A 19129-nucleotide genomic window follows, 5' to 3' on the forward strand; every position below is an offset into this window, starting at 1 on the left:
CGGCTGTGATAAGGTGCATTGTCCATTATCATTGTCCATTATAATTACCGAACCAGGATCTACAAGAGTCAGTATAGACGAAAACCACTTTTCAAACACATCCGAATTCATATCCTCATGATAATCGCCCGTTTTGATTGAGGTAAACACATTTAAACCATCTTGTAAAAAGCCTGAATCACTTCCAATGTGCGTTATAATGAGACGTCTTCCTTTGCCCGAGGGTGCTTTTAGCCGGTTGAAAGTCCCTCAATGAAAGCCTGTCGCGCACTTTTAATATTCAAGTCTTGCGATACTTTGGATTTCGTATGACCCTTATTCAACCACGTTTCGTCCGTATAATAAATTTTTTTACCAAGTCGTCTAAAATCACGAATTTTTTGCAAATATTTTCTCCGCCATATCACTAATTCGTCTCTCTCGATCAACAAACTTTTTCGATTTCTCTTCACATACCGAAAGTCCATTTCATGTAAAGTTGTTTGTAATACTCTCATGGATATTTTATTTAAAGTATCATCTGCGTCTGCATTAACTTCTCGTTGAATAGAATTTAACGTGGGCAGTTCGTTCCTAAAATAAAATCCATAAACTTTTCTTCGGATTATACTTTTCGTACTAACGTCCAATATAATTTTTGCACGTCCTTTATGGATTGGTTTTTGGATAGATTTATTACCTTGATTTATTGGGAACACCGTACGAGCCGGCACTTTCGTTAAATCTCCAGACAATGCCGCGACTTCCTCTATAGGCATATCTGGATATCTTCTACGCAATCCCTCATAAACCGATTGTATCATTTGCTTTTCTCTCACAGACAACCACCTTTTTTATTTTGTTTATTAACAGATGTACTGCACGTTGGTTTTGATGCCATGATGTTACCCAACGGTACGCTCATGAAATACTACCACCCACCTGATTTTAATGGTTATTTGTGGGTGAGTTTTCACAATGTTGCCGTATTGCAGTAACGAACTACAAAATGTCTGCCCTGACAATCCTATTGAATTTATAGTATAGAGAACCGTCACTGGAGGTACCTAACTCACGTTAATTTACTTACAGACTATTTACTTATTACTCTGTGTCTAGAGTAGATTGTAAACATGCAATGTAACAATAATAAAAAAAAAATAATATTCATAATTGCAAAATGCAAAAGTGTAACAGCCACACCGCTCCATGGCTGAATACCACCGAAGTTACCATAACAGTGTCCACCGAGAGTGAACGGTGACAAGAGACATATATATGTTTTGTTGTTGTAAGATGTAGGTTAAATTGTAATACATGGTTTTCCTTTTAATAAAATCGTGTAAATCAATATTCACAGTCATTACCTAACTATTTTAACTAATACCCACATCACAACTGGCACCCAACTTGGGCAAAATAGTTTAAAGTGTAGTTCGTACTGTGAAAATCGTAAAGTTTCATTGTGAACAGGAAAAAAGTGTTTTTGCTCCCGCCATTGTAAGGTGATTAGTGGACATTTTCACTTAGTTTAGTGCTTCACAACAATAAATCTACTGTGTATGTGACTGCTGTGGAAACTCCGCACAGACCATCCAAAAACATCCTGTGGGAATATCAATCTTCCACTACAGACCATTCAAAACATCCTGTGGGAATATCAATCTTCCACTAGGCCATTCAGAAACATCCTGTGGGAATATCAAGCTTCCATTCAAGGGTATTTACAAGAAATAAGCAACAGAAACTGTAAGCCTTTAATTTTTATTACTATTTTTGTGTTAAACTTGCAATCACGGCAACAAACGATAAACACAGTTATTCGCTTAGGTCGACGACGGTTTTTAGTTCAAGCGAATCAACATCAGCAGAAATGTCTTCGGTAAATTTAACAAGCGAACAGTTTCAAGCCTTATTAAATACAATAGCAAGGCCTATTTCGGACTCAGGTAGTTTAGCAAAATGCGCTTCTCGCTTCGATGGATCAAAGGGGGCTGATGTAAAAGCTTTTATAGATGCGGTCGAGATCTATAAAGAGTGCACCCACGTATCTGACGCGAACGCATTAAAGGGTATACCCATGCTGCTAGACGGTTTCGCCGCCACGTGGTTTCAAGGTGTTAAAAATACGGTAAACACGTGGGCCAGCGCCATTAATTTATTACGATCGACTTTTGGACCTCAAAAACCAGCCTACAGAGTGTATCGGGAACTGTTTTCGACGGAACAAGATGCTAAAACTCCGTGTGACATTTTTGTATGCAAAGCGCGCGCGATAATAGCTCAGTTACCGGCAGATACATTAACCGAAGCCACTCAATTAGATATGGTATACGGTTTGTTGCATAGGAGAATACGTGAAAAAGTAGCACGTGATAAGATCAATACATTTAGCGAACTCTTAAAAGAATCGAGGCAAACTGAAGAATCGTATGAAAATCCGGAAATAAACATTAAAAACGAAAACGAATCAAAACGGGTACGGTGTAGCTTTTGCAAAAATCCAGGTCACGTGAAGGATGAATGTCGAAAATTGGCCGCAGTCAGAACCAGGGAAGCAGATTCTCGAAAATCTTCGGTTGAGCCCAAACCTAATCCTCCTCTAGTAACTTCTCGTACTAGCCCTAAACCAACCAACCTTTTCCACTTCGAATCAGATTTCGTGTTATGGATGTAAGACTCCTGGATTCATTAAGAGTAATTGTCCAAAATGCAAATCATCCAGTAAATCCTCAGCAGTATCTGAATTTATGCTTGCTGAAACAGTTAATGTCGACCAACATTTTGCCACAAACCTATCAACTAAACCCATTGTTCAGGTCACTATTGAAGGTCATGTAGGTCATTGTTATCTTGATTCGGGAGCACAGTGCAGTATTGCTGGCTCTCAGCTAAGAGATATCCTCTTGAAGGATGAGGTACCCTTTTCCACAAAAAGTGTAGACATGACCCTAGCGGATGGTAGGACTACTTCTACTACTGTTTTGGTCTTTGATTTAGTTGTTATCTTACAAAACCGCTCTCATAGCATTTCCTTAATTTCTGTGCCCACACACACAAATAGTCGTACCTTACTGGGGGCAGACTTCTTAAGAAAAGCTAACATCATTCTAGACATTCCTAATGACTCATGGTTTTATGGTGATGTCCCTAATATCCCCTACTCATTTGCTCCAGATCCAGCTCAGGTCAGCTCTCCTTGCCAGGTCAATAGCGTTACTCTTGCTCATTTAGAACTACAAGTAGATGAAGGAATTTCTCTATCCTTAGAAGAAAGATCCAATCTTAACAACATTGTTAAGGAAAATTCTGATTTATTCGTATATAATATAGACCCTACTCCATATGCTGAACACTCCATTGTATTGGTTGATGATGTACCAATATCTGTTTCACCTTACCGTATGTCAGAGCCCAAAAGGCAATTACTGCGTCAGGAATTAGATAAACTTTTGGCTCAAGGCATAATCGAAGAGTGTGAGTCCCCATATGCTTCACCCGTGGTACTTGTGCCTAAGAGAGATGGAGGTATCAGATTAACAGTAGACTATCGACGCTTAAACGCAATAACACGTGCAGATAAGTACCCTCTGCCACGTATTGAAGATATTTTGCATGCAGCAAAGGAAACCCGATTTATGACTACCCTCGACTTAAAAAATGGTTATCATCAAATCTCTGTACGAACAGCTGATCGTGACAAAACAGCCTTCGTGTGTCCATTTGGCACCTTTCGTTACACACGCATGCCCTTTGGTATGTGTAACAGTCCCGCTAGTTTCCAAAGGATGATTGATAAATTTCGTGCTGGTCTTCAAAATCTGAATATCCTAGCTTATTTAGATGATCTGATAATATTATCCCCATCCTTCTCTGATCACATAGACGATTTGAAACAAGTATTCAACCGGATGCGCCTATTTAAATTATGTCTAAATAGAGCAAAATGTTCATTCGCCTGTGAGGTAGTCCTATATCTCGGACACATCCTTTCACCTTTGGGTATCCGGCCAAGTGAAAATAAAGTATCTGCCATATTAAACATGACACCACCCCTAAATGTTACTCAACTGCTAAAATTCCTGCAAACATGCTCATGGTTCCGTAGATTCATTGAAAATTTCTCACATGTTGCTAAACCTTTGTCGAATTTAACCAAGAAAAATGTGAAATGGACCTGGGGAGCAGAACAACAAGAGGCCTTTGAATGTCTGAAACAATTATTGTGTTCCGCCCCAATCCTACGACAAGCTGACTGCAATTTACCTTATATACTTCGTACAGATGCTAGCAATTATGCTTTGGGGGCATGTCTTCTCCAGGGGGAGAAAGAGAACGAACGACCTGTAGAGTATGCTTCGAGACTTCTGACTCCTGCTGAACAAAACTATAGCACTACAGAACGAGAAGCTCTCGCTGTGGTTTGGGCAGTGAAGAAATTTCGAGGATACTTAGAAGGCGCTTCTACAATAGTGCAAAGTGATCACCAAGCCTTAAAATGGCTAATGACCTTAAAGTCCCCTACTGGACGGTTAGCTCGATGGGCTTTAGAGCTCATGCCATATGACCTAAAAATAGAATATATCACAGGAAGAAAAAATGTAATCGCAGATACTCTATCAAGGCCTCCCATGACAGAAGTTCCCATCATAGCTGAAGTTCATCTAGTAAGAGTAGATTTTCCAACTCTTAGTGTTGCTGATGTTCGAGAAGAGCAGCTTAATGATCCAGATGTTGCCAAGATTATTAGATGTTTAGAAGATCCCTCTTCTGACACAAGCGTAGATTTCAAGAGGTGGGCAGAAAGAGGATATATCATGAACAATGGGATATTATACCGTTATACTCCTGAAGTAGATGAAGAAGAGCCCCAATTGGTAGCGGCTAGTACACGTATTCCTCACATACTGCATGAGTACCATGATTCCGCTACTGCTGGTCATTATGGAGTGGAGAAGACATATCAAAGAATAATAAAACGCTACTATTGGCCTGGAATGAAGAAAATTATCTCTGACCATGTAAGTAAATGTCTTGAGTGCCAACGCTATAAAGTCTCTAACCTCAAACCCGCTGGTCTCCTACAAACCCCTGTTCAATCCCAGAGGTTTGAAGTGCTATCTATTGATTTATTTGGGCCTTTGCCCCTCTCTCCTCAAGGTTATACATGGATTCTGGTAGTGGAAGACACTGCTAGTCGTTGGGTAGAATTATTCCCGTTAGAATCTGCTACTGCCGCTGCCTGCGCCAAGTGTTTCATAGACAACATAATCTTACGATACGGAATCCCTCGTCGAGTCGTCAGTGACAACGGTACTCAGTTCGTGAGTGCGGTAATGCAGCAAGTGGCGCATTGTTTCGGGTACCAACAGAACCTTATACCTGTATACCACCCGGAAGCTAACCCCGTCGAACGAAAAAATAGAGACATTAAAACTCAGTTAGCTATTCTAACAAATAATGACCATTCGTCTTGGTCTGAAAAGTTACCCGCTATACGGTTCGCGATGAACACTGTGAAGTGCGACTCAACCGGTTTCACTCCTGCGTACCTCACGTTCGGTCGCGAGTTACGAACTCCTGATGATGCAAATCGTGATTTTCGAAGCATCATAGCCAAGGACAACTTCGTGCCACAAATCACGCCCTATCTAATAACTTTGAGTAAAGCTCTTAGTGAAGCCCGCGAGACACATGAACAATCCCAAGATAGACGTAAGAAGTATAAAGACTGCCACCACCGCTCGGTTTCGTTCGAAGTAGGTGATATTGTGCTAGTCGATTCGCATACACTAAGTGACGCGTCTAAGTCCATAACTTCGAAGTTCGCGCCGCGTCGTGACGGACCCTACAAGGTGACCAAAATGCTGTCCCCTACAACCTATGAAGTTTCACACATCGACACTCCGGATGTTCCTGCTGGAAAATATCATGTCTCAGCCTTGACGCCTTTCCATGCCGATCCAGAAGATCCGTGCCCTGCTCCAGTTCAATCTCTCCGTAGAAGAGGTCGTCCAGTGAAATCCTCAGAAGCCGACCCTCCTGCTCCACTGGTCTCCTGCCCAGAGTCTTTGACCCTTGGGTTAGACGATAGCGAAATGGGCCCCCCTGTTGGAGATGACCTTGCTCAAATTGAAGCTGAACGTGAACCTGACCCTATTACCAGACGTAGACAACCCCGACCAAAACGTTGTCATTGCTGTCCTGTAGAGCTCTATTCCTGCTTAGACTCTGTTGCCCCACCCGCGAGTCGCCAGGGTGGTGCAAAGGGGGAGGATGTAACAGCCACACCGCTCCATGGCTGAATACCACCGATGTTACCATAACAGTGTCCACCGAGAGTGAACGGTGACAAGAGACATATATATGTTTTGTTGTTGTAAGATGTAGGTTAAATTGTAATACATGGTTTTCCTTTTAATAAAATCGTGTAAATCAATATTCACAGTCATTACCTAACTATTTTAACTAATACCCACATCACAAAAGAATTTATAAATATTGTGTGGTATATTTGATTTGAATTTTTCTTTAAAAAAGTACTAATTATATGTTTAATTTTTTAGAAAAGCATGTTACCGTCATAAGTTTAAATGATGAATTAAAAAATAAAGAAATTGTTTTCATAAACAATTCATCATTGAATTAGGTATTGAAAAAATTGGGATTTAAAGATAAAAAGGATGACAACCGAAGATCATTAATGGATCGTACCAATACCAATATTGCTAGTCAAAGGGCATGCTTTCTTCTTAAGTATATGGAAAATCGTCATAGTGCTTTCCCAAGGAATGTAATTTTTTTTTAGATGAAACATGGATATATGCCAAAGGATCCAAAATAAATTCTTAGCAGGATAGTAATGTACAAAGTGTACGCAAACCATAAGGTTACGATGGCAAACGTTTAATTATTGTGTACGTAACTTCGTCTAAAGAGTTCGTCCAAGAAGCAAGTTTACTGTTTTCTTCAAAATCTTTGTAGATAGACTATCATGGCGAATTAAATGGCTCTATTTTTACACAGTGGATTACTACACAGTTAATCATCCCTAATTTAGAGGAACCATCACTGATAGTAATGGATAATGCTCCAGTAGTAGTATGCTAGTTGAAAAGCAATCCTCCCATTGTTCTAGAAAAGATGACATAATCATTTGACTAAAAGCAAATAATATTAATTTTAGTGAAAGACTTACAAGATCTAAATTGTTGCCAAAATGAATCGAAAAGGAAATGTTTATGTTATTGATGAACTTTTACGCGAACATGGTCATGAAGTATTACGGCTAACACCCTATCATTGTGATTTTAATGCTATTGAGTTAATTTGGGCTAATTGTTAATCATACTATAATAAGTATATTGGTAGATGGTGATATATGGATATGGTCACGATAAAGTATTAAGCATGTGGGGAGAGTCATTAGAAAATTGTAATGTGGAAGTTTGGCAAAAATGTGTGAGACACACTGAAAACCTTATCGAATACTGGTTTACTCAGGCACGGAACTTGACAAACATTAATGTTGAAAGTGTTGTTATAAATATTGGTGAGGACAGTTCAGATTCTGACATTAATGTGAAACAAAGTTCTCAATTAATTTTTTGTAACTGAAAAAAGTTGATTTCCTATTTTTGTAGTTGTTGTAGTTAGTTTTTCTTGTTTGTATAACTGATTCATTTGCAATTAAAATTTTAGTAGTGATACCTCAAATTCCTTGATATATTAACTTGTTCATTTTAGGACTAACTACCTTCAAACTTTAGCCTTATTTTAGAAAAGTTAAAATTTAAGTAATCAATTTAAAATATAACATGTCAAGGAACTAATGAATATGAATTTAGCTTATAATAACCAATAAACATTTAAAATATTTTATTGTTGTTATATTGATATTTTATTTTTTTACTAAAACTGTTTCAAATAAGAAGTCCAAATCACCATCATTATCTTTGCTCTTATCCCTGTACAGGGTCGGCTTCAACAATTGCACTTCTATATAGGTTTCTATTCTGGGTCATACCAATATTGATCTCCCTCAATGACATGTCCTGTATGACTGTCTTCTACAACGTCTTGTTGGGTGTTCGTCTCTTCCTTCTTCATGGAATCTGATATACAGCGAATTTTTGAATTGGGTGATTTTCATTTCAACGTGAAACGTGTCCTATCTCAATCTATGCTCTCTCATTTTTGCACTAATAGCTACCACGACTAAACTTCCCCTAATATATTCATTTTTGATGCTATCCTTTCTTGTTACTCCACTCATCCACCTGAGCATTCACATTTCAGCCACATGCTACATTGTTCTTCTTTCTTTTTGATTGCCCAGTATTCAGTGCCATACGCCATAGCTAGTCTCATCATGGCCGTCTAGTAAAATTCACTTTTTAGTTTCCTAGAAATTTTTCTGTCGCACAATACATCACTCGCCTCCTTCCATTTCACCCAGCCAGCTCTTATTCTACTGCAGGCATATCTATCTATCTTCTTGTTGCTCTGCAATAAAGATCCAAAATACTTAAACCTACCACTTTTCACAATAGACCCATTGTTCAGGGTTACCATCCTTTTTGGGTTTATAACTTCATCTTTGAAAGGGCATTCTAAATACTTCGTTTTTGACCTACTCAATTTTAAAACTTTTCCTTCCAGACACTGTCTTTACTGCTTCAGTCTTATTTCTAATTCCCTATTATTCACTTATAAACATCTTGAAAGAAGTGGGGTTAGATGATAGGGACTTAAGAATCATCTATAATTTATATTACAACCAAACAGCCAATATTAAAGTGGATAACCAATTGACAGAGGCAGTCTACATAGATAGAGGAGTGAGGCAAGGATGCATTATGTCCCCGGTGTTATTTAATATATACTCTGAATATATCTTCGAGCAAGCGCTAGGCGAACTACAAGAAGGCGTATTAGTCAACGGAATACGTCTAAACAACATTAGATATGCCGACGACGCAGTAGTTTTTGCAGATAGTCTGGACGGTTTGCAAAGAATAATGTCGCGTATATCAGATATAAGTAGAGAACACGGACTTGATCTTAATACGAAGAAAACAAAGTACATGGTAGTCAGTAAGCGCGAAATATTAAATACACAGCTGTTGGTTAACCAACATCCAATTGACAGAGTGGACAGCTACACATACCTTGGTACCAACATTAACAGCCAATAGGATCACTCCAGTGAAATAAAACAACGCATAGGAAAAGCGAGATCGGCGTTCATAATGATGAAGTCTCTTTTCAGAAGTCTCGATTTACCACTTGCTACCAAAATCTCTCTCATTAGATGCTATGTATTTTCCGAAGCTTCTTTAAGAAAAGTCGAGGCATTCGAGATGTGGTGTTACAGATGTATTTTAAGAATTTCATGGGTGGATCGTGTGACTAATGTTGAGGTCCTACGTAGAATAGGCAAGGAATGCGAGATTATTAACACCATCAAAGAGCGCAAACTAGAATATCTTGGCCATGTTATAAGGAATGAACAGAGATACGGCTTGTTGCAACTAATTCTTCAGGGCAAGGTATTTGGAAAGAGAGGACCAGGGAGAAGAAGAATATCTTGGCTTCAAAACCTGAGAAAGTGGTTTAATACATCGACAACCGGACTATTCAGAATAGCAGCAAGCAAAGTTAGGATAGCCATGTTGATCGCCAACATCCGAAACGGATAGGCATCGTTAGAAGATTATTCACCACTAGCACCACATCGTCTGCATACATTAAACACCAAGGAATGTCTCCTTGACACTCTTTTATCTCATCTAATACCAATGAAAATGAATATGGACTTGTAACAATAAAACACTGAAAACTTTGTTTTCAAAACTTCCACAAATTTTTATTTTAAATTATTATCACTACAGCTGTTTCGGCTGATTGCCTTTCTCAAGTGATCTGTTTTTGGCATGGGTTTACACTTTATAGTCTCTAATGAAATAAGTTGAGGAGGGGAGAACTGTTTGTCTCAAGCTGGTCATTCAGAATTATATCTGTGTTTTTTAATTTGTTGATCTCCATAGATTCTAACAAAGATAGCTTAAGGCCTTTATTTTGAATGTGTAGGATTTTAAATTCGTCATCAAAAGAATGATTATGATCTAGAAGGTGAAGTGCGTATGTAGAATCTGTTTTTCTATTATTGAAAGCCCTTTTATGTTCTGCTATTCGTTTATTAAAATTTCTACCTGTTTGACCAATGTAAGTTTTTGGGCAGTCGCCACATTTAAGTTTGTACACCCCACTGTGTAAGTGTTTTTTATGTTGGCTCTTATTGTTTTTAATATATTTGCCTAGGTTATTATTTGTTCTGAAAGCTGGTGTTATTCCTTTCTTTTTTATGTGTTTGGCTATTTTTGTTGATATTTTGCCTGTATATGTAATCGAGCAGAAGGTACTGGGTTTTTTCTCTGGTGGTGGAAATACTAAGTTCAGGGCTTTCTTGTGTAGTTTTTGCTTTAACATTTTATTAATTGTTTGTTCGTTGTATCCATTGTTTACTGCTATTTGTTTAATGATATTTAATTCTGTCTCAAAATTGTATTTTGACATAGGAATTGCTGTTAATCTATGTAACATACTATGATAGGCTGCCAGTTTATGTTGTGTGGGATGGGATGATGAATTGTGAATAGTCGTGTCAGTATGGGTAGGTTTATGAAATATGGAGAAGTCATGTTTGTTTTTAAGTCTGGTAATTTTTAAATCTAAAAAATTTATGGATTGATTTTGTTCTGTTTCTATTGTAAATTCAATATGACTATGAAGAGAATTAATATAAGATAGAAATTGGTCCAGTTGCCTGTTAGTTCCTGTGAAACATACCAGTACGTCGTCTACGTATCTCCACCAATATAAAAACTGTTTGAATATGGGATGTTTTGAAATCTTTGTCTCTAGATGATCCATAAAAATATCTGATAACAATGGGCTTAGAGGATTGCCCATTATAAGTCCTGCACTGTTATTTGTATATAATTCATTATTAAATTCAAAGTAGTCCTGGTTTATGCAAACTTCAAGAAGATGTAAAATTTCAGATGTAATGATTGGATTTGTATTATTTTGGTCTAAAAGGTTTTTTACTAGAATAAAAGTTTCTGTTGGAGGGATACTAGGAAAAAGATTTTTTACGTCAAATGAAATTAATCTGGAGTTGTTAGGTAACTGAAAATGTTGTATTTTATTAACTAGTTCTATTGTATTTTTTATGGTAAATTTAGGTAAAAATTTAGTGTGTTCTAAAATAATCTCTAACAGTTTTTTTGAAAGTTTATATGACGGAGCTGTGTAAAAAAACTGTTAGAGATTATTTTAGAACACACTAAATTTTTACCTAAATTTACCATAAAAAATACAATAGAACTAGTTAATAAAATACAACATTTTCAGTTACCTAACAACTCCAGATTAATTTCATTTGACGTAAAAAATCTTTTTCCTAGTATCCCTCCAACAGAAACTTTTATTCTAGTAAAAAACCTTTTAGACCAAAATAATACAAATCCAATCATTACATCTGAAATTTTACATCTTCTTGAAGTTTGCATAAACCAGGACTACTTTGAATTTAATAATGAATTATATACAAATAACAGTGCAGGACTTATAATGGGCAATCCTCTAAGCCCATTGTTATCAGATATTTTTATGGATCATCTAGAGACAAAGATTTCAAAACATCCCATATTCAAACAGTTTTTATATTGGTGGAGATACGTAGACGACGTACTGGTATGTTTCACAGGAACTAACAGGCAACTGGACCAATTTCTATCTTATATTAATTCTCTTCATAGTCATATTGAATTTACAATAGAAACAGAACAAAATCAATCCATAAATTTTTTAGATTTAAAAATTACCAGACTTAAAAACAAACATGACTTCTCCATATTTCATAAACCTACCCATACTGACACGACTATTCACAATTCATCATCCCATCCCACACAACATAAACTGGCAGCCTATCATAGTATGTTACATAGATTAACAGCAATTCCTATGTCAAAATACAATTTTGAGACAGAATTAAATATCATTAAACAAATAGCAGTAAACAATGGATACAACGAACAAACAATTAATAAAATGTTAAAGCAAAAACTACACAAGAAAGCCCTGAACTTAGTATTTCCACCACCAGAGAAAAAACCCAGTACCTTCTGCTCGATTACATATACAGGCAAAATATCAACAAAAATAGCCAAACACATAAAAAAGAAAGGAATAACACCAGCTTTCAGAACAAATAATAACCTAGGCAAATATATTAAAAACAATAAGAGCCAACATAAAAAACACTTACACAGTGGGGTGTACAAACTTAAATGTGGCGACTGCCCAAAAACTTACATTGGTCAAACAGGTAGAAATTTTAATAAACGAATAGCAGAACATAAAAGGGCTTTGAATAATAGAAAAACAGATTCTACATACGCACTTCACCTTCTAGATCATAATCATTCTTTTGATGACGAATTTAAAATCCTACACATTCAAAATAAAGGCCTTAAGCTATCTTTGTTAGAATCTATGGAGATCAACAAATTAAAAAACACAGATATAATTCTGAATGACCAGCTTGAGACAAACAGTTCTCCCCTCCTCAACTTATTTCATTAGAGACTATAAAGTGTAAACCCATGCCAAAAACAGATCACTTGAGAAAGGCAATCAGCCGAAACAGCTGTAGTGATAATAATTTAAAATAAAAATTTGTGGAAGTTTTGAAAACAAAGTTTTCAGTGTTTTATTGTTACATAAAATGAATTTCCATCAAGTAACGGTCGAATCCATCAATTATTCGAATATGGACTTAGTACCGAGCCCTCATGTAATCCTACCTTGACATGAAACTTATCAGTCTCTCCTTCTTTTTCAGGTTCCTTCTCCTATCGGAGGTTGGAAATCATCATCGCTATTTTATTTTATTGGCCGCGCTTCTGAATAACTTTAATGAGCTGCAACCGAACCACTCTCTCAAATTTCTCAGCCAGGATATTTTGCGTCGTCCTGGGTTTCTCTTCCCTTGTATCTTCCCTTGCATAATTAACCTAAGTAATACGTATTTCTCGCCCCCCATTATGTGACCCAGATATTGAATCTTTCTAACTTTAACAGTTTTTATTACTTCACATTATTTCTTTATTCTTTGTAACACCTCTATATTAGTTACTTTTTCAGTTCACGATATTCTGTGGATTCTCCTGTAGCACCACATCTCAAAGAAGTTTAATTTTTTGATTTTAAACTGTTTTATTGTCCACGCTTTCATGCCGTATAGTAAAGTAGAAAAAACGTAACAACGTAGCATTCTTTTGCGGATCTCTAGATTAATGTTACGGTTGCAAAGTAAGTTCTTCAATTTTATGAACGTGTTTCTTGCCATTTCTATTCTAGATCTGATTTCTTTTGTTTGATCTCCATCTTCGGTTAGCCACGTTCCTAAATATTTATATGTCGTTACTCTTTCGATCGCTGTATTATTGATGATCAGGTTATCTACATTTTGTGGTTTTTTTGAGAATATCATTGATTTAGTTTTCTTGAGATTCATTTGCAGTCCGTCCAATGCAATATATGCATTGTATACATGTTGTATTATGTACTGTAGATCTTACATGTTACTTGCAAATATGACCGTATCGTCCGCATATCTAATATTATTAATGCTATTTCCGTTGACCAAAATACCTTCCACAATATCAAATAAAGCTTCTTGAAATATCACTTCACTGTAGACGTTGAATAAGAGTCGTAAAAGTATGCACCCTTGTCGAACTCCTCTAAGTATACTTACTTCCTCTGTCAGTTCCCCTTTGACTATTATTCTTGCTTTCTGATTTTGATACAAATTCGATATAATTTGTAGATCTCTACTATCTATGTTTTTGGTCTTAAGAATACTTAAAAGCTTTTCATGTTGAACTCTGTCAAAAGCTTTTTTTAAAATCTATGAAGCAAGCATATATGTTCTGATTCATTATCAGACATCGTTGTGTCAGAACATTGACTCTGAATAATGCTTGTCTAGTTCCTAGGCCCTTTCTAAAACCCATCTATGAATCACTCATTGCTTGTTCTAATTTCATGTGGATTCTGTTATATATGATTTTAAGGAAGGTTTTCGATGTGCGGCTCATTAATGCAATTGTCCGCTAGTCATTGCAATCTTTAGCATTTGTGATTTTTGGAATCTTTACAAAAGTTGAGAGAAGCCATTTTTTGGGTATGTGTCCCGTCTTGTATATGGAGTTAAAAAGGTCTACCAAGATATCAATATTATCTTCATTAATTATCTTCAATAGTTCAATTGGTATATTATCGGGTCCTGGAGCTTTTCTACCAGTCTCACCTACCCCGGTTTTAACACTAAAATAAGTTAAAATGGTGACGGTAAATTCAAATCACAAGGAAACGACATTTTTTAAAGTCCTGTTACTATTTACGCCCACTGGCAACTTTAATGTGGAGAAATTCATAATACTATATTTGCTTACTCAATATTTTTGTATTATAAATCTGTATGAAATAACTAATTACGGTAGTAATAGTAACATTCATCATTATCACCAATAAATATATATTATCAGAACAAGAATGACATTACAAAAATTGTTTGGTAAAGTCTTTCGTAGCGAATAAACGTAGGCTAGAGTAGTAGTCACATCCGTTTATTTTCAGTATTAACTTTAGGTAAACTCTATTTTCACTATTTGGGAGAGTGAGTCATCGTTTAAAGGCGTAGAAGTGGGGAAAGACGTATGAAAATCCAGTGGCGTTCACTCACTTTTATTTCAACGTTAATTATATTATATTGTTTAAATATTATTGTTCAAAATAGGCCACAATATATTTATCTGGTTTTTACTGAAGTTTCAATCTCTATATACAAAGACCGTTTTCAAAGATATAAATTATAGTTATATTTATTTTATTTGTTTATTATTATATATTTATATATTCTTATATTATTTTCTTTTTTTTTTCTTAACTTTAAAAACGGTCTCTGTAATAGAGATCGAAACGTCAGTAAAATAAACATGTAAATAGATGTATTGTGGCTTATTTCCAACATTCCCCCTAAAAATACGAAATGCCACAAGCAAAAAGCCACAAAAAAAATAAATATTTGTATATTTGAAAACGATCTCTTTATATAGAGATCGAAACGTCAGTAAATTAAACCTATGAATAAATATTTTGTGGCTTATTCCCTACTGTCTCCTAAAAATACAGCATGCCACAAACAAAAAGCTATAAAAAACAAGTAATTTTGCAGAAAGCTTACTGATGCCACCCGGTTGCCGCGGAAGTTACGCTAAAACGTCTTTTGATGTGACCCGCCCTTAAAGAGTTACACAATGAAATGTTTTTAAAACAAATTTTAATACAGTTTCCACACTACCCGAGAGGTATGTCTTGTGGCGCGTTACTTTTTTTTAAATGGGTGTTCGCCAAGAGCCATATTTTCCCATTAAATAAAATAAACAAAACACTTAAACAGTATAAAACAAAACAAAATAAAATCCTATAAAAGAAAATAAAATTCTATAAAAACAAAATAAAAATAATTTTGGATGTAACAAAACATTGTTCTATTCTAACACAAACACTATACACACTTACTATGTTCTTCTCGTTTTTTTTTGTTTTTGGTTTTTTTATGCTGATGTTCCTACTAAACTATTAGAAAATATTATTCGCTGTCTAAATCTGAAGATGTAGTGCTGCTATCGCTGTCATTATCTTCACCTGGTGTAATTATAATTGGCTCTAGTAAAACTTCGACATGAGTGTCAAGTTCCCATATACGATATTCTTCTTTAATTATGTGGCCTATACATTAAGCCCATTTCTCTGGAGTTACATGGAGGATTGCTTGAATCAAAAGTTCCTTAACTTCGTTTAATTTGAACGTTTTGTTATTGCGTGCTACTTCTCCTTTCACTTGCGCCCAGATAAGTTCAATGGGATTAAGTTCGCAATGATAAGGTGGTAGACGCAGAACTTTAACACCATAATCTTTTACAGTTTCATCCACAACATATTTAAGATATTCACTTTTCCGTAACCGTGCAATGTCAAGTAGTTGAATTTTGAGCATTGATTCTTCGTATGCAATCCCCTTTTCTGTAAGCCATTCTTGAATTCTCCCTTTCCGCCATGCCGTCGTCGGTAATTGTTCTAGTCTGCGGCTATGATATGGCGCATTGTCCATAACAACCACAGACCCAGATTCCAATGTTGGTAAGATTCTCTTAAACCAGCGCTCAAATACTTCAGAAGTCATTTCTTCATGATAATCACCTGTTTTTTTCGACTCAAATTGAAGCAAACCATCATCAAGGAACCCTGTATCACTTCCTATATGGGTGATGATTAAACGCCGTCCCTTTCCTGAAGGAGCCTTTAATCCTGTAGACTAGCCTTCTATAAATGCTTCGCGTTTACTCTTTACATTTAAATCTTGCCAAACTTTTCCAACTGTATGACCTTCGTTAATCCAGGTTTCATCCAAATAATATATTTTGCATCCAGTGCTGCGAATTTTTCGTATTTCTTCTAAATATTTTCTTCTCCACAGAATAATTTCATTTTTTTCTAATAGCATACTTTTTCTGTTGCGTTTTACGTATCGAAAGTTCATTTCGTGCATGGTCCTGATTAAGACCCTACGAGATATCTTGGGTAAAGAGTCATCATTTTCGAGCTCTTGAGAAATTTTTTTCAGTGTTGGAATTTCACTCCGAAAATAAAATGAATGAATTTTTCGACGTATAATATTCCTTGTCTCGTCATCCAAAACAATGCTTTTCCTACCTCTAGTTTTACCTTTTTCTTGCTTTTTATTTTCCGATGTATTTTTAAGTACACGATAAATACAGCTAACGGATACTTTTGTTAAACTGCTACAAATGTCGACCGCTTGGCTAACGTTTAATGCCATTTTTCTGCCGACAATTCCTTCATAAACGTTTCGTATCATTACCTTCTCTTCGGACGTTAACATTTTCCGTCTCTTTTGCGGCTTTTCATTCTTGGAATTAACATCAGAATTTTGCTGTCTTCTCTTGGAACAACTCGGTTTTTCGTCCATTGTATTTCAATATTCTGGATATATACTATATATACAATAATTTCAAAGAATATAACTAAATATTTACTATAAAACGACAAACTATAACACTCTTATTATCAATAACACGTTTTATCAATACTACAATACAGTATTGATAAAACAGTATTGACAACAATAAGTTTACAAACTTATCACATAAAATATACTCTCAAAAACACATGCACTATTTACCCATAGAAACACCAATGTTTTCTTCGTTCATTTCTTCGGCAAAAAATAATAAAAACTAGTTTTACTGCATGTCTGGATCCGAATTGTAAAACCGAGTTCCCTCGCTAATTCCAACATTGCCAAACGATTGAAAAATAATGTTTTAAAATATCGATTTTTATTTTATAAATTTAAATACGTAACGAAACGGAACATATAAATAAAATTTATTTTATTACAATTTTGTGCTTAATTTTTACTATTGAAAAAATCATGTTTTTTTGGTATTTTTGTGACGGTAATAATCGCTGCCTGGAAGAATACAGGTTTTGTATGACCATAATTACTACTTGTGAACAAGATTTGGCTACACTATACGACAACTTCTGGTCAAGTCTACTATAGAGAAGCACAAATAAATATACTACTTTATATATTCTGTAATTTCTTATGAGGAAACGCAAATTGCAATCGAGAAAACAGGCAGTTTTCGAGGGCCGCTGTGTACATTTAAATTTGAGGATATTCGGCGTTTAAACTATGATATCACTCTTCTGAATTGAGGGTTTTTACTATAGATATTAGACTTTATATTGATTCGTATGCATATCATCAATGACGCGTGGGTAATCTTCCATTTTTGCGACTCTACATAACTTTATATGTCATGTAGACGTTGCAATAATATACTTATTAGAAATCTATTCGGTCCTGCATTGAGACAGTATTCATATAAACATCGCGAGAGAAAGACTTCAGACGTGGTACAGCTACTAAATTCCACGGCCCAACGCACATCAAACAATTGATAAATTTGCATACAAATTTGGATATTTTTACTGATGACTGATTCTAAGATAAATTAAAAATATTGTTGCCTTATAATCGCCTTGCCTGTGTAAACACGCCTTACTGATTCCCTTAGGAAGAAAGGAAGAAGGAGTGTGTTGATCCTATATCTATACAGTTGAATTGTGTTGTGCTGTTTTATTAATTTTTTTACAGGATTATTCATTTCTTTAGTTAAATATAGGATTTTCTATTGAATATGTCGACTACGTACTAACTTCGATGTGCAGCAAACAAAAAAACATAAAAATCGACCTATTTTTGTGTTTTTTCAAACTCCATCAGAAACTAAATTATGAATTGCATGCATTAGTTTTGGGAGAAACTATTAATATATTTCGTGCTGATTGAATTAAAAATTATGAGGATATTGTAAAAATATTTTAAGCCACCACTGGCATTAAATATTTATACACCCACAGTTGTTATTTACTCCCTCAAAATCAAAATTTGTATTTACAAATAAAATATACTTTTGTTATAGTTTTGGCTTTGTCTGAATCGAATTATGTTATGGTATTTGTTTTTCACCTAAATAAATCAAATATTTTATCAGAAATTATTACAAATCAAATTAATAACAGGAACAACTGGTAATTTGTATTTTGGGGAAATGCTTATTTGTATTCCCGTGAAAAATATTTATGATATTTGTAATAATTAGATACGATAACCAAAAATATATATTTTAACAATATGAATATGTCCACTATTGTTAGTTACTACAAAACAATACAGAGAATATGTTCATTAAAACATTGAAATATTCAATACTTGTTGCAACAAACATAAGTTCATTAGTATTATATTTATTTATACTATGTTTATGTTTAACTTGCTTTATACAACAGAGAGCTCTTGCTAATTAATTAAGTTTCATATATTAACATGAACCACAAATGGCCTAGTTGCAGATACAGGTGATTCAAAAATAACTTAAAAAAAATTATTTTAATTTAAAATCGCATTCGAATTCTT

General features: G+C 35.2%; 1 protein-coding gene across 1 annotated transcript; it reads left to right on the forward strand.

Moving 5' to 3' along the window:
- Positions 1 to 1852: 1852 nt before the first annotated feature.
- LOC140438874 (activity-regulated cytoskeleton associated protein 2-like) lies at positions 1853 to 2656 on the forward strand. Its single transcript, XM_072528513.1, has one exon. The coding sequence runs from the start codon at positions 1853 to 1855 to the stop codon at positions 2654 to 2656; it is 804 nt and encodes a 267-aa protein (XP_072384614.1).
- The last annotated feature ends 16473 nt before the right edge of the window (positions 2657 to 19129 follow it).

Source organism: Diabrotica undecimpunctata, chromosome 4 (genome assembly GCF_040954645.1).
Source record: "Diabrotica undecimpunctata isolate CICGRU chromosome 4, icDiaUnde3, whole genome shotgun sequence".
Classification (NCBI taxonomy): Eukaryota; Metazoa; Arthropoda; class Insecta; order Coleoptera; family Chrysomelidae; genus Diabrotica; species Diabrotica undecimpunctata.